The 16,440-nt window shown below is 47.5% G+C and overlaps 2 protein-coding genes across 9 annotated transcripts in view; both read left to right on the plus strand.

The window, feature by feature from the left end:
- FBXO15 (F-box protein 15) overlaps positions 1-13,829 on the plus strand; it is a 37,789-nt gene extending 23,960 nt beyond the window's left edge. The window contains exons 9-10 of the mRNA XM_015247014.3: positions 9,346-9,470; positions 13,463-13,829. Of these exons, the coding sequence (XP_015102500.1) occupies positions 9,346-9,470; positions 13,463-13,732 (395 nt within the window). The 3' untranslated portion in view covers positions 13,733-13,829. The remainder of the gene's footprint in view (positions 1-9,345; positions 9,471-13,462) is intronic.
- NETO1 (neuropilin and tolloid like 1) overlaps positions 1-16,440 on the plus strand; it is a 659,228-nt gene that overhangs the window by 13,902 nt on the left and 628,886 nt on the right. The window lies entirely within an intron of this gene.

Below are 16,440 nucleotides of genomic sequence, written 5' to 3' on the forward strand. Positions count from 1 at the left end.
CTTCCTTTTAAGTTCCTTGGTTTTTCCCAATTAATAATATATTTTGGAGATTAGTCTTTAGAATGAGATACAGATCTTTCTCGTTCTCTTTTTTAAAACATGTGTAGGTAGGTAGTTTAATGCCTGTTTCTGTGGCTTCCAGCCTTTGCTGCTACACATGATGGTGTAGCGACTGTATAGTGAGTAGCTTTGTTCATTTATCACTTTGTATTCTGCTGGCTTGTCTTTGGGATGCTTTCCCAGAAATAGGATTGCTAGCTCAAAGGGTAAATGCATGCATTAACTCTGAAAGACATTGGCAAATTCCCCTCTATGAGAAGGTATTTTTAACTTGATGGGGAATTAAGTTAATAAAATGTGTTATCACTAAGTATGTTTTTTCCTTGGAATTTTAGGATTTTTAAAAAATCAGGCATGATTGTTACATGTTATCAGATACATTGGGCAACTGTTGATACGATTTTTTCTCCTTTACACCATTAGTATAGTGAATTTCACTGGCGCATCTTCTCTTGGTTAACATCCTGGAATCTCTGTAAGCTCCTCTTGTCACACACATGCTTATTTTTAAGCTACTAGTTTGTTACTTGGTTTTTAGTGTTTTCTGCTTAAGCTCACAGAGTATCTATATTTCCATTTTGTAATTTTTAAAAGCTGTTTCTGATCCAGCTGTAATCAGGTTTCCTCCTTTTCATTGAGACAGTTTTAGTATTTGAATGATTCCCTGGACATCATCTCTTTAGGTTTATTTTGATCTTGTTCTAGCCTTTGGAGTTCTCAGACTGCTTGGATTGTTCAGTTGTCAGGCTTCTTGATTCTCTGCAGCGCTCTTGCAGCTGTGCCCAGAACCTCAGACGCTCAGACTCGGGAAGGGGCTGAAAGAGGGTGTGGAGAGTGGCCCCTGCTGGGCTGGGCTTGCTCCCGGGGACCAGCCCGCCCACCTCTGTGAGGGTGTGCCGAGCCCACCTTTCGCTGGGCCTGGGTTCGCTTCTGTCTGCTTCAACCCATTTACCTTTATTCTGTTGTTTGAAATAGAGGATGAAGTCTCACCCTTTTTCCTGCTGTGCACTACCGAGGGGGTAGCGTGCCCTCGTCTCTGCTCAGGGCACAAACGCGTGTGCTGGGCGGGTGTTCACGGAGGCCGGGGTCTCCCGCTCCCCTCGACGCCAGCCCCGTGTCCTCCGGTGCCCATCTTACCCGACACGATCTCTGTTCTCCAGGGTTTGGCTTGAGGTCTGTCTAAGGAGTGGGGGGACCCTAGAGCTTCAGAGAAGAGGATGCCTCCTCCTGGTTCCCTGCAGACACAGCCTCACGTTGAGTAAGCTGTGGGGGGGGTCCCCGTTCCTGAGCTCAGCCCTTGGTAATGACGAGGACGATGGTGCCGGAGAGCATTTATGGGCGCTTGCCGTAGGTTCCTGCTGAACGTTTTATGTTTACGTTCATCACCTCCCTTAATCCTCATAGTAGGCCTGGCCGGGCTGCGTCTGCACCCAAGTCTGACTCCAGAGATGAGGATCTTAAGCACTGGCTCCTCTGTCCCGGTGCCTCCATGCGGTGTGCTCTGGAGGTGATCTGTGTGCGTGCCTCTGTCTTCTCAGAGTGCTGCACCGCAAGTGTGGCCAGCGGGGGCCCTTCTCTGCTGGCTGCCGAAGCTCCGCTGAAGCCGGTGTTCTGCTGATGCTGACCCGCGGCTGAGACGGTCGGATGATTATTGTGTACGAGGCTGAGTAAATGAAGAACGGGAGACTGTGGTGGGAGGAATTCACATTTCATCTGTCGTTTTCATAAGAAGAAATTGTCACCCTGACTTCACACTTGACTCCCCTGGGTCCTCTGCATGTAGTTGTGTGATTATGAATCAGCAGGGGGCGCTGTTGCCCTCAGAGTCGGTCTCACATTTTATAGAAGTACAAACTCAAATGTCCTCTATGGTTTTTGAGAAACTCTCCTGTGGTACCAGGTGGCATGTTTAGTAAATCCCGGCTGTGCCATTACAGTAGGGGTGACAGCACTGTGCCCCTCTTTTTAAGAACACTTTCTCCCTGTCACAGATAAGATGTTTGCCCAGCATGGTCCTAGAGGTCCATGTTATCAGTGAGCTTTGAGCCCCCTGGCCTGACTCTCAGCATGGTAGGGGCGGCTGCAGGGAGTGAAAATGACATCAGATTTAAAGTTTTACATTTGCACATGTCTGAATGTTAGGTGGACTATTTAGAAAAGCCTGCTGACTGGGGCAGAGGTTTATGGTTATTACAGCAGCTGTCAGGTAGGCCGTTTCAGGGGCATCTTCAAAGGCTCTGCCCTCAGTACCGCCTGTGGCAGGTGCGTGCCGGCGCGTTGGACCCACCAGGTGAGCCGCCTGGAGCATGGAAGTGCGGAAACAGGAGGAAATGGGGAGTGCCTCCAGGATGTGGCGTGTTGCTAGTGTTGTCTTGTTTTTATGTTTCTTTTCTAATTGAATTTTCATTTGTTTTTGATTGGCTCCATTGTTCTAAATGTTTACAAGGTTTATATGAGTTATATTTGTTGCAAATATTTTCCCCATTTTGTCTTCTTTTAATCTGGCGTATATTGTTTTGAACCCCTCGAAAGCTTTCAGTCGTATGTAATCAGTCTTTTCTTCTTGTTTTCTTCCAAAATTTTTACACAGAGAAGGTCTCCACTTCCAAGAGCAGGGGAATGGTTCAGCTGTGTTCCCTTTAGATAATTTCTCTTCATTTTTTAAACCCATGCTTCCTTTTGACTAACATAAAAATTATACCAGCCTGGCGACTCCCACCCCAGTCCCTCTCAGGACCCTCTCTCTCTGCTGGGGACCAGGGCCCCTTCCTCTTGTATCTTTGCTAGGCAGGAAGATATTTAAAGCTTTACTTGTGTATTTTGTTATGAAAATGCGTCCCTCCCCCGATATAAAATTTCTTACTCATTAACTTTGATCGAAGATTTCTCACTTATTTCTATCTATTCATTCTTTTAGATACATTTAGTAATCACTTGGCCAGATTGTCAGATGTCTTACTTGGATTTTGATCTGATTTGTATAGAATGAGTACATTCATTTGGAAGGAACTGATGTGTTTTTATTTAGGGTTTTGGATTATCTGTTTAAGTTTTCTTCACTGCCCTTAGGAGAAATGTTTTTTTTTGTAGGTCCTATGCCTTTCTCAACTCATTTTTGTGCTGCCACTGTAAATAAATACTCCTGGATTGTTTCCATTATCCATTTGTTAGATTTGTCCTATATTCTATAGGGATTTTGCAATATGCTTTTCATTAAAATACAGATTAAATATTCAGTGCCTTACTCTGTAAGGCACAGAAGAAAATACTGAAGGCTTAAAAAGAAGTTACGGGCCTTAGAAACTTCTTTTTTCCTACCAAAAAAATTGGGCTGTTCAGCACATCAGCGGTAGAAACTGGTAAGCCCAGAAAACCGCTCTTTAAGAAATTCTACTTTTAAAGTTTTTATTGTTTAAGGTATTTTTCGTATAATAGCATGTTATCCCATTTTTATTTTTGTGATTCCAAAAATACTTTTTTGTTCCCTCTGTTCCTTGATACTAATTACTTCCTATGTTTCTAGGTCAGATTATCCTCTCCAAGCATTCCTGCTGCCAGGAAGGCGTTAGAAGACGTACAGTGCTTTCTAGGTGGTGGTTATCTAGAGAAATTGGGGCAGATAATTCTTTATAGCATCTTCATCAGTGGTTGTTACTCACATTTTTCCTGTTTCATTCATTTGGTGACCCGCTGTGGAAAACTATCACTGCAGATGACTGCTCACAGAGTAGGGGGCGCAGACCTCCAGACGTTTTATGTCAGGGCTCGTCAGGGGTCACTGGCACCTTCACTGAAGTGGGACAGCGACGTGATTTGTGGGACCGTGCAAAGTGAAACCGTGGGCTCCTTGTTAGAAAGTTACACGTTCAAAATGGTGACAGCAGCACCTGGAACCAGGAGGGGTCCTTTGGGGCTGCACAGTTTGTGTCCTCTGGGGCCACTCCACCTGTAACACGGGGCCTGTGAGAAGGAGCCTTGAGGCCCCCAAAACCTTTATGTGACCCCTTTTCATCGGCTTTTGCATTTCAGGACTCTTGACTTCTGTTTGAGATTTGACCTCAGATTTTGATTTGTTCTTTCTCTCTGGTGACCTGATTCTTTAAATCATTTGAAAGGAAGGATATGAGTTATTTATTTTGTTTATATTTTTGTTTCCAAGGATATTGTTGAAACAGGATATTGTGCTTTTTTAATAGACATTTATAAGGCAGCTGTGGAAATAGAATCTCTTACTTAAAACAAGTGGTTTGAGGAACATAAGTCCAATAAATAATAGAAATCATGGGTTTTCCGGTTTTTGCCCTGATGTCAGTCTGATTGGTGTTGGGACTTCACTCTCCAGGACCTGGAGCTCAGAGCCTCGTCTCAGACCACAACCTTCTTTACTGTGCGTGGTTCCTGTTCCTCACTGCTACTGCCTGTTTGGGTTTCTTCTCATTCTTCTGGTTCCCCTTCTAGCTGCATTTCTCTGGGTGCGCAACCTGGGTTACACTGTCAGTGGTCTTGTCCTCTGTCGCCCCGCAGAGTCCCTTTCCTTGTCACCTGGTGGCCTCCCTCCATCTGCGCCCACGATGCTGCTTTGGCGACTTTGTGACTGCCCAGCAGCTCCTTGGAGAAGATCACAGACACACGTCCACAGGGCTGTCAGGTTTCAGCTTACCCCTGGTCGCTGCTCAGAAATCCTTTAGTCAGCTCTTGGTGGCCCCCTTCGTATTCCCAGGAAGTCACAGTCTTCCCTGGTCTCCGGGCTCCCTACCTGCTGTGCCGGGAGTCACAGTGCGTCCTCACCTTCTCCCTCATCTGCCGGCGTGTCTCCATGGATCACAGTCTTCTTGTAGTCTTGTTTTTTCCCTGTTTTAGAGAAAAAGATGTCTCACTTCTTTCCACAACAGTCTTCCCTGTTTCTGCTCCTATTTAAATACATTTGCTCTGACCTGTCCTGGGACCTTTATTCAGCCCTTGGTCTCTTGTCTTTTCATTCTCTCAGACCTGTTTTCCATCAACTCCTCTTCTACTTATGAATGTATTCATGTTTTCTGATTCAAAAATTATTTTAAAAGAGAAAAAAAGCACTTCTGTATAGATCCATATAGCCTAGAGACTATATTCAACATCTTGAAATAACTTATAATGGAAAAGAATCTGAAAAAGAATATGTATTTATGCATAACTGAATCACTTTGCTGTATACCTGGAACATTGTAAATCAACTATGCTCCAATTAAGAAAATAAAGTTACACCTGAAACTAAAAAAGGATTATTTTTGGTTGAAAGCTATCTAGAACTTAATTTTCTACCTAGAAAACCTAACCTAAAACTGGCTTAGCAGAAAGCATTCATGTTGAAAGACCCAGGAGCAGGCCTAATTTCAAATGCAGTTTGCTGTGTGGGCTCATTGCCCATCAGTGGGACCCTCTGTCCAGCAGCCTGTCTGTCTGTCCTCTCTCTCCCATTCTGGCCACTCTTGCCTCATTGTGATCTGAGTTGACTTCCTCCCAAAGCAGCTCTTGATAGCTCTGGATCTCATGTCCAAGGCCGAGGTTCTTCCTTCTGAGCTTTTTCTGTAACTCCCTGATATACTTTCCAACTTAGAAAAAATTGCAAGAATACTACAAGACCTCCCATGTACATATTTCTTTCCTTTTTTTCAACCATAGGTTGGTTCTGCTTATTCTTGGACTTGGTATAAGTGGGATCGCATGGCCCGTACTCTCCTGCGTCTGTGTTCTTTCCTTCTGCATAGTGTCTGAGGTGCGTCCATACTGACTCAGATTGACAGTCATTCCTCTTTGCTGATGAGTTGTATTCCATTGAACGAATATGCCAGAGTTTGCTCACGCATTTTCGTGTTGATAGAGAGGAAATTTGGGTGGTTCCCTGTTTTGGGCTGTTGTGAAAATCTTTTTTGTGGGCATGTGTTTTCATTTCTCTTGGCTGAATACCTAGGACTGGACTGTTGGATCTTAGGGCAGGTTTACCGATTACAAATTGCCAGACTTGACTTTTAGAGTGGTTGTGCCCTTGTATACTCGCATCGTCTGTGTGTGAGTGTGCTCCTTGCTCCATACCCTGGGCAACCTCTGATGTCATTAGTCTTGTAGATTTCAGATGCTCTGGCATGTGCTGGGGGCAGTGTCTCATTGTGGTTTTGATTTGCATTTTCCTTGTGGTAGGTCATGTTAAGCACTTTTTCGCAAGCTTATTACCTGTTTGCATATCTGTTTTCGAAGTGTCTTAATCCTTTTGGATTTTCTCTTTTTAAAGAGTATTTTTCTCTTTATTCCTGAATTGTAGGAGTTCTTTATATGTTCTAAAATACCAGTCCTTTGTCAGATATGTGTTTTGTAAAATTTTTTCTAGTCTATGGCCTGCTTATTCATTTTCTTAGTGGTCTCTTAATGATCAAGAGCTTCTCACTTTGATGAAATCTAATTTATTAATTTTTAAAATGGTATTCTTTTTTCTGCCTTAAAAATCTTTCCTACTCCAGCTTATAGGGATATTCTTTCTTTCAGCTGGATTTAGATTTCAGTTTTCATTTAGGTCTGTGATCCATCCCTAATTAATCTTTGTGTGAAGGATAAGGCAAGGGTTGAGGTTCATTATATTTTCCCAATTTTTACTAGCAGATTGTTCTTGCACCATTTGTGGAAAGGCTTTCTTTTCTCATTGAATTATTAATGTCATCAATTTGGATAAATGGATGTCTTGACAGTATTGAGTCTTGCAATCCATGAACATGGTACATCTTTGCTTTCTGCTTGGCAATAGGCTTGGCTCTTTAGATAGAATATTATTGTTGAGATAATACATTTAAAGTGCTTAGCAACCTTAGCCTGGCATTTATAATAATCCACCTTGTACTGGTAATATTTACTTTTAGTTCCTTTAATCACAAAGCTTTATACTATTTGTATCTCCTTGTGCTTGGCTTGGAGCTTGACCATGGTCACACAGCTAGTAAGTGCCTGTGCGGGGTTTGGAATTGGGTCCTTACGACTCTGAAGTCCGTGCTTCTAAGGGTTCGTCATGAGAAGCCAAGGCTAGTGAGCTTTGAGTTGTATTTCTCTGCACTTGGAGGATGGTCTTATGTACTGGTAGGTTAAGGTTAGGGTCTCCAACAACAGAACTTATTCTGAATGGTTTAAGCAGCACGGGAATTTAATAAGGATATGTTAGCCCGCAGTCTCTGGGAGCACTGGGCTCTGCATTTGTATGTGTGACACACTGTGGCTTCTCTTGTGAAAGCACTGTCCTCTCTCGCCCAGTGGTGGACTCCAGAGCACGGCCCGTGCCAGCCCCACGCACCGGGCCTCTGCCCCTGCATTTGTCAGAGGCGGTTTTCCCTCCTGCTGCACCCTCACAGGGTTCACTCTGACCCGGGCGTGAAGGGCACGTCTCGGTGAAGGCACTGGGGTGCTCACGATCTAGTTGGGGAAGGTTGGGAGCCTGGGTGGAGAGGTGGTGAGCAGGGAGAAATCAGCACCGATTTTGGAGCCGTAGTTGCCTCCCCAGCGGGTCTTGTCTGCACATTCATAGATTTTCTCTGTTGGTGGTAATGTGGAAACAAAACTTCATGAGAACCTAAATCTACATCATAAATTCTCAGCTAGTATGTAAACCTGTAGGTGATCATGTGTCTCCATTTTTGTATCTGTTTAATCTGTTGTAACGTGGACTCTAGACACAGGCCAGTGTTTGGGTCGGGTTCCTGCCGCTCACCTGCAGCGTGACCTGTGGGTTTGTTCAAAAGTTCTAACACCTAATTAATGGTGCTATTTTAAGGTATTCTTTTAAGCTGCCAGGCACAAAGTGCTTACACACGCTCAGTGTACAATAAATACTCAAAAATATGACCTGTTCTATTCACGCTCACCTTCACACGTGTTCTGTGTGCAGACTGCTCATGTGTAGAAAGAGCTTCACCTTTTTCTTAGAAACGTAAGCAGTTATAGCGGGCTGGTGGAAGGCTCTCTGACTTGTGAAGACATTACAGCTGTTCTGAAGTGGGAGGATGTCCAGTAACAATGGAACAGCTGCAGTCCTTGCTTCCTACAGAGATTTCATGTCTATTAACTCAGACAGTTACCATTGAAATGTTATTGGCTCCTGTACTTTGGGGTCTACTTTCTGCAGTGCCCTGAGGCCAAGCCACATGGAAAATGACCTCCAGTTCTTGGGGTGGCACTAGCGGGCCGCCAGCCAGGTGGGGCCTCTTGGATGGCACGTGGCTGTGCGGTGACACGGAGCAGAGCCACGTCTGGTCAGATCAGGACAACCTTACCGTGCCTCCTCCGAGACCTCGCTTCCCTCCTGCTTCCTTCATGCTTCCGAGGTGACTGCTTAGGAGAGCAGGACAGGAGCCACAGGGGCCTTGCTGAGCGCTTGGTGGGGGAGGGGACCCGGGTGCCTCTGTCCTTGGAGCCAGAGGGCTCCTGGCCCCACAGGGCTGCGACCCCACACAGAGCCCAGTCCTGTCCGTGAGGAGGCGGCTGTTCCCGATCTTCCGGTTACACTTAAGCGAGGACACTGTATAGAAATTCTAGGATGGGGCTCTGGCTCCCAAGACAGCTTTGCTTTGGTTTTGTCTTGTCCTGTGAAATAAACAGCCTGGGGTCAAAGGACGTGGGCTCTTCACTCTCCTTCCACCTGTGCGGGTGAAGCCTCCGACATGGTCACGCGTGTGCTCCCTCCTCAGGATGCATTGAAGTGCGTGCCTGGGGTGCACCCTTACATGAGGCTCAGCCGTCCTGCTCACGCCCCCTCCAGGGCCTCGGGAGTACGGCTGCCCCTGGTCAGCTCCCAGCTGCGCCGGCGCGGCCCGGGCTCTGGTCTCAGCTCTTGGTCAGCACGTGCCAGGGCCTCTGCTTGTTTGCACGCTGTGCCAAGACCTCGTGTGCTGGGCTCCTTCCCTTATCTCGTCCACATCCGCTTGCTCTCGCCTCTTGTTTCTCTGGACATCTCTCTCCTCCTTCATGCTTAGTGCCTTTTCTGTGCAATATCTGGCATCTGTTTTTTAAGCTCCGCAGATCGGATTTTCCGTTTTCCGTGCTCAGGCATGTCTGGGTCTCACTCTGGGGCGTGCTTGTTTCTCTGCCTCTGGAGTGCAGCTGTGGTCCCGCCCTGGCCTCTCTGGCAGACACCCGAGTCAGCCATGCTGGGGTCCCCCCCCCCACCATTACGTAGCTATGGGAGCTTCCTTCACTGGGCAGCGAACCTGAGGAGTCTTGACTTGTTGTCCTGCATTGGTATATAGTAATGTTAAAACTCTTACATCTTTTCAGGATACATAGAAAATGAATATGCGAAGCTCGTTGTGATAAGTTCTAAAAATAACGCCGAACACGTACCTCTTATTGGAAAAGTTGGCCTTTCTTGGAAAACTAATATTTTTGATGGCTGTATAAAGGTAATTTGTTGTTTTCTTTTCTTAAAATAGCCTGTATGTTGCTAATAATATAAGTGTCTGTTGATGTACATGCATGATGCTGCTTTGAAAATCCTACGTTTATTCTGGTGTCTGAAGATTTGTATGTGTGCTCTAAGCCAGTGACAGTCAGCTGATTGATCTTTCAAATGCCTGTTTTCCACCTTTTGTTTTCCACCTAGCGTGGTGGCCGGGAGGGCGCGTGCACGCAGCGCCGGTTCCCAGCAGCGCTGGCTGCACCCTGCCTTCCCTCCAAGCCCTTCTGGCTGCTCGTTTTGTGGAGAAAGAGCGGAGCTGCAGCTTGGACCAGGCAAAAAGCATTTACCCAAGAACATCTTAATTATTCACACACCAATTTAACGTTTACTGCAGTTGTAAGTTCCAGGAAACATATTTTATATTGTAGATTATTCAACTTAAAAAAATCACATTTTAGTCAAGTCATTGTTTCTTAAGCCAGATTACGTTTTAAAATACATGTAGACATGCTTACGGTGGCTCCACACAGGGCAGTTGCTCTGTAAGTGGTCCCCCTGCTGTCTTGCAAAGTCGTGCTGAGCGGCTGGCAGCCCTGCTGAGTGTCCGGTGCGGTCAGCATCGGACGCTCTCCCAGTCTGCCTGCCCTCCGATCCTCTCAGGCCGTCGACTGATGGTGATTCTTTTGGTGAGGCTTTTCTTGTCCTTATTCCTGTCACTTTTTCTTTCATGACTTGGCATTTGTCGTGTTATTTTGATGTTACTTCTAAATCTGCATGGAGCTTGGCATCAGTTTTAGTGTAAGCGAGATACTCCAGTGTGACTCTGGCTCTGCTTTGCGCAGGGAGAGTTGAGGTCGGCAGCACCCCCTAAGAGCACATCGCAGGGTCAGGGGTTGCGGGTGGCTGTCCCCCACCCCCTTAAGAAAGATGCTTTGGCCAGCTTGCTGCCGAGTATTGCTGTCAAGTGGAGCTGAAGGAAGGTGATGGCTGTAAAATCAAACCCTTCAGGAGAAGATGCCACTGCTGTGTGGGCCAGGCCTGTGCCCTCCCCAGACAGTGGGTTCTGCATCTGGCCAAGGTCACTGGTGAGAGGGTGCAGGCAAGGAGGGCTGACTCCCCGCCCCCAGGAAGATGGGTTGTGCCTACTGCTGCGGTGTGCAGCCTGCAGTCAAGCCCAGGGAGACCAACCTGGGGACGGACGACTGGAAGTAGCTCTCTCGAGGACAAGGATGGAGGGTGAGTGGGAGGAAGGCTTGAGGGAGGTTCTGAAAACATCCCCCGTCCCACCCCCACCCCCAGAGGGACAGAAGCCATTTGTTATGGAGAAGGAGCCAAAAGAAGAGGAGGCTCTCAGGCAGGGTGCAGAAGGAGGGGCGAGGTTCCCGGAGGAGGAGGTGGTGGCCGAGGCCCGTGCCCCCCCCCCAGGACTGCACACGAGGTTGTGTGCCCACTGGACCCCTCCATCTGCCTGTGCCTGCCAGAGCCTGAATGCGGTGTCGCATGTCACCTGGCTCCCTGCTGCCTGGACCCTGGACCTCTGGTGGGAGGGCCGCTGGGAAGGCCCGGGGCGGCTCCCGCTGGGCAGGCCACCCCGGTACAGAGTCTGGATCTCAGTTTAAGTGTCGTTTGGAAGCTGTTAGAGGGTTTTGTGTTTCCACTGTGTGCTCGGCGCTTTGTAGGATGTGCAGGGACCAGAGAACATGGACTTTTAGATGCAGGCGGCTCTGGGAGAGGTCAGCTCCCAGCGCTGAAGCTGAGGGCTTCAGGCAGGAGAGTCAGTCATTGAGGGGCTTGGGGGGTGAGCGGCTTGCTCGCCTGGCGTCCCCCTCTCCTGGTTTCCCTGTGGCGCCCTCCCCTGGCCTGCCCCTGAAGTGTCGGCCTCTGGGTGGTGCCTGCTCTTCTCATGGCCCTTCCTGCACCTGGTTCTAACACCAGCTCTGTGCTGCTGGCTTTGGTGAGGTTTAAGTGGCAAGACAAGGGACTGCTAAGCCAGTGGTTGAGATCATGAAGGGCGACGAGCTAGAGGGAGCCTGGCTTCGCGGGACCCCGTGCCAGCTCAGTAATCTGGGGCTTTGCCATGGAGCTTCCGCCCTCAGAGGGCCGTGCTGACAGCCACTTGCTCCGTGCTGGCTGTGATTCCCGTGCTCAGCCCCAGGGCGCCTGCCCCTGGGGAGGCCTCCCCTCCGCCTGGGCTGTGGTCCCTGGGGCGCCCGGAGCAGAGGGGCAACGGTCCGGGCTCTCATCAGCCTGGTCTTCGTTGTTCCAGGACCTGGGGAGGCATCAGAGGGCGCAGCCCAGTCTCTGCGGGGCTCCTGCTGCCCTTGCTGGTCTGCACACTGCGGCGGGATTCGGGTGTTTCTTGTTGGCGGCTCCTCACTCGGGTCTCCTCGGGGTGAGAACCAGTTCACACCAGTCACTTGTTAAGCCATCTTGGTTTTTTCAATTTTGGAATGTTTGTGTCTCTTAAATTCAAGAGATGCATTTTTTTGAGTCAAGACCCTTTTTGATGGCTCACACAGAAGCCCATGTGGCCAGTGCTCATGGCCACGTTTCCATGTGTGCAGACCTGCCGCAGCTGTGCTGATGCTCATGCCTGGGGTTCTCTGCCCGTCTCTCTGGACAGATATCGGCACTGTCTCTGTCTGTATGGAGATACTGACAGCATGTCTGTATGTGTATAACAGAGATATCAATCCTCAGTTTCTGCTGATTTCTAGAAGTAAGCATTTAAATTCCAGTTAAAAAAACACTAGCATAGGGCAGAAGTCATGGGAAACGAGACACACCTGAAAAGCTGTTAGACGATTTCAGCCTTGCTGCTACCTCACAGCTTCTTGAGAAGTAAATTAATTAGTACACGTAAACTGCTTGGATCAGTGTCCGGCACCTAACACATGCTGAACAATACAGCTCGCACTGGACACTCACGGTCACAGCAGCGTCATCCGCAGTAGCCAAAAGGCAGAAGGCACCCAGGCGTCCATCGGTGGATGGATGGATTCGCACAGGTGGTGCGTTCAGATATTGGAGTATTATTTCACCTCAGTAAAGGAAGGGAGTTCTGACACAGGCCACAGCATGGATGAGCCTTGAGGACAAATACTGTGGGAGTCGTTTACACGAGGTGCCTAGTGTATCAAACTCTTAGAGACACAATGTAGAATATGGTTGCCAGGGGCTGGGGGAGAGAAGTGCGCAGCTGTTGTCTGACGGGCCCGGGGTTCTGGCTTTGCCGGGTGGTCGGAGCCCTGGAGGTGGGCGGTGCTGATGTTCACAGCAGTGTGACTGGACTTAATGCCACTGAGCTTGGACTTCACAGTAGTTCAGCTGGAGAACTGATGTGTTTACCATAGTTAAAAATAAATGTAAAATATAGCTGATTAATAGTATTAATAATTGTCAGTGTCTCCAGCCGTCTCCTCCCCCAGCCCGTGTCTCCATGGAGTGGTGTCTGTTCACTTGGTGTTTTAGATCCTGCACTTTTGTTGTGGGAGAGGAAACAGGACATGAGACCCCTTCTCCCTCACCCTCACCCCCAATACCAGATTCTGCTCGGTTTGTCCCATAAGTGTTTCTTCCATTTCTTCTCTCCTCTGAATCACTGCGACTGGTCACTGGGGCTCTCACTGTCTCGTCACTGGTGTGGGACGGTGACCGCTGCCCCGTCACTGTGCTGCCTGCTTTCGCCCCATCCCCCTGCTCTCCTTCCTTTGTCTGACCTGCCTTTTATGGCACTGGCCGCTGCATGTGGGTGGCCGGGTCCAGTGATGGACAGAGCTGATCTGACCCCCGACTCCGCCCTCCTGAGCCTCAGTCTTGCCCCGCCCCGCCCCGCCCCAGCCGCGTGGAGTATTCCACGTGTTTGCATATGCTGTTCCCGCTTTCACCCCACTCCTGTTCACCCTTCCTGGCGAGACTTCAGCTCTACAATTTATTAAATCAGTCTAGTTGGCCATTTTCTCCTTACACTTGTAAATCTTTGTGCTTATTTTGTAGAGTTGCTCTGTAATGGACATAACTCTTTTGGATGAGTGTGGGAAACCCTTCTGGTGTTTCAGTTCCCCGGTTTGTATGAGAACCTCTTCTGGGCCCCCTGACGGCCCTCATTTCCTGGGGCAGACGTACCATGTTGACTACGTGGACCCAGAAGGACGAGTGCACGTGGAGCTGGTGTGGATCGAGGAGACGGAGGAGTACTTTATCGTCAGCCTGGTGCTCTACCTGAGCGTGGCCAAAATAAACCGCTGGTTTGGGACAAAATACTGAATGTTAGCAGTAGGTGGCAAATTACTGTTATTTGTTTATTTTGGACTAACCAGTTTTGTTCTTGGTATTGGAAGTTAAAATAAAGCCATAGTCTGTTCGATGTCCTCTTATTTCACATGAAAAATGAAAAATCATCAAAATGATTCCTGAGTCATTTTTAAGTTAATGTTTAGAAGTTAAGTTAAATTTTAAAAACATGAAAATAGCACATCACAATGGAAGTTCATATAAAATAAAAAGAAAAGATACTTACTTCTCTTCTGCTCTTACAACTTAAAAAACAAGCCATTCTACTTAATCACTGTGTGTGTGTGTGTGTGTGTTGTACACCTAGGCTTTTTTTCCTTGTCGGTTAGGACCCCAAATAAGAAAATGTATTTAGATATGAACTTCATGGTATTCATTAAAATTAGAAAGTGCCACGTTTGTGGCTTTTAGCAGCCACATTAGTATTAAAAAAAAAAAAGTAAAACAAATGATCTCCCTCACAAGGAAAGAAGAATCTGAAATCATCAGAAGAAATTGTTATTCCTCAGAAGAGCGAAGTGTGCTGCAGATATGGTTACGACACCCAGCTCTGTGTTAGTGGGGGCCAGTACAGACCAACACATTTTAGGGGAATTGGCAGACACCTGGGGTTCAAATGGAGGTGATCTAAGCATATTTTTTTCAGGGATTTGGTTCTAAATTTGGTTCTAAATTTTGTTTTGGATTGTGCTGATTAATTTTTATCCTATTTGTATCTCTCACTTAATGTTATTCTCAGAGTGATTTTTGAAATGTGTGTGTTCCCCCCCAGGGCAGCGGCAGGGGAACATGTGTGTTTAAACTCTTCCTCAATTTCTCATCCTTCTCTTATTATCTGATCCGTTTTCTCTTGAGGGGTGTGTGTGTATAGAATAAAGACTGGAAGGCAGTGATACAGGATTTGGGACAGACGTTAGATTCTTGACCCAAGAAACGTGAGGCTGAGAGGGATCCTTCCTCTGAAAGTGCCCTCCCCGTCCCACCCTCCTTGGTCTTGGGCTGCAGCTGCTGGGATGGGAGGAACTTGAGTTCTGTCCGGCATTGAGAGCACAGGGCGATGCTGCTTTGTGGTCTCACCAAAGAGGGGATGTGGAGCACCTGCCCCACCTGGGTGAGATCTGGCGGTGGAGAGGGTTGAGCAGTGAGCCAAGACAGAAGAGGATGAGGTGTCAGGAGGGGCAGGTGGCAGGACTGCAGGACCGAATTGCAGATACCCACTGAACGGTGCACAGTGACGCCTTGAGCCCGCTGGGTTAGGTGTCCTGGGAATGCTGGAAGTGAGAGCTGTCGTCCTCGTCCACAGTTGAGGATACTCGGAGGATGTGGGAGGCTGGGTAGTGTACAGCTGGGAATCCCGAAGATGGGGCTCACGGCCACAGCACTGGTCTGCGTCGCAGACGGCGGGTCCTGGGAGCAGGGCCTCCTTATCTGGTTCACTGCTCTTTCTCCAGCACCTGATGCGGCGCCAGGCTTATCATCTGTCCTCAGTAGCTGTTTGTCGCATCAGTGGAAGCCGCTCTAAGGGAAATGCAGCAGCTGTGTGAGCCCCAGTGTGGCAGGGATAGATGAATGTGGAGCCCTTCCCATCTGGGCTAACTTCTGAAGGGGTGTTTTTTGGCCAGGCCTGGGGAGGGTAAGCGAGGTGTTCACAGTCACAGCGTGTGTAAGGATCTCATCGAAGCCATGTGCTCACACCACACGTGACCCAGCGATGCTGCAAGCCTCCCCCCTCGCCCCCGCTGGCCCTTTCACTGGTTGAGAGAATATTCAGCTTTGTAAAGCAGTTTCTTATATTTGTATCCATGTTTTTAAATACTCTTCTGTAGGTGTTTCTGGATTCGTTGATTTTAGCACTTAGTGATTTACAGAAGATAAAATACAGCTTTTTTACACTGCTCCTCTTGAAACACACCAAATAATCACTGCAATTTAAAATACGTTGTTGTCGTTTGTTACTATGACTAATTTTGTTCCCAGTGATGCTTCTCTCTTTTATAACTTTATATTTTTCTTGGATTAATAATTGCCTTCTTTTTTAAACTGCATTGGTTTTCAGTGCACCTAGATTTTTCCTTAAAGATAGGTCCAGATTTTCATATGTTGGTCGATTTTTCATTGTCCCCCCCCCAATGCTTAAACATATCAAATAATCTCTGAATTGAACTACTTCTTCCCCCAAACTATTTCGTTCTTGAAATTCTGCCTCTATTTGTTTTAATCTTCTCTTTAACCCTGCTGGACAGCTGTCATCCTGGGACATTCCCTGTGTGAATCTTGTGGATCATCTTCATTCTAGAGTTACAGTTGACCTTTGAACAATGCTCGAGTTGACCCTTGATGTAGTTGAAAATCCATCCGAGTATAACTTAAAGTTGGTCCTTGGTATCCTAGGGCCCTCAGTCTCTGTTGATTCAACCAACCTCAGTGTGGTGTAGTAGTTTTACTATTGAAAGAAACTTGAGTGTTAAGTGGACCCGTGCAGTTCAAACCCTTGTTATTTGAGGATCTGCTGTAGACCCTTTCTTCAGTAGCATGCATCCCCCTGTAGCTGTTGAAGGTGCATTTGGAATCCATGAATTTCTGAAAATGTCCGATAATTTAATTGGCTACCAACTGTAGGATGAAGAATATTTTTTCTTAGAGCTTTGAAAACACTTTTCGTGAGCATTTGTCTGTGGTTG

The sequence above is a fragment of the Vicugna pacos genome, chromosome 30 (genome assembly GCF_048564905.1).
Source record: "Vicugna pacos chromosome 30, VicPac4, whole genome shotgun sequence".
In the NCBI taxonomy this organism is placed as follows: Eukaryota; Metazoa; Chordata; class Mammalia; order Artiodactyla; family Camelidae; genus Vicugna; species Vicugna pacos.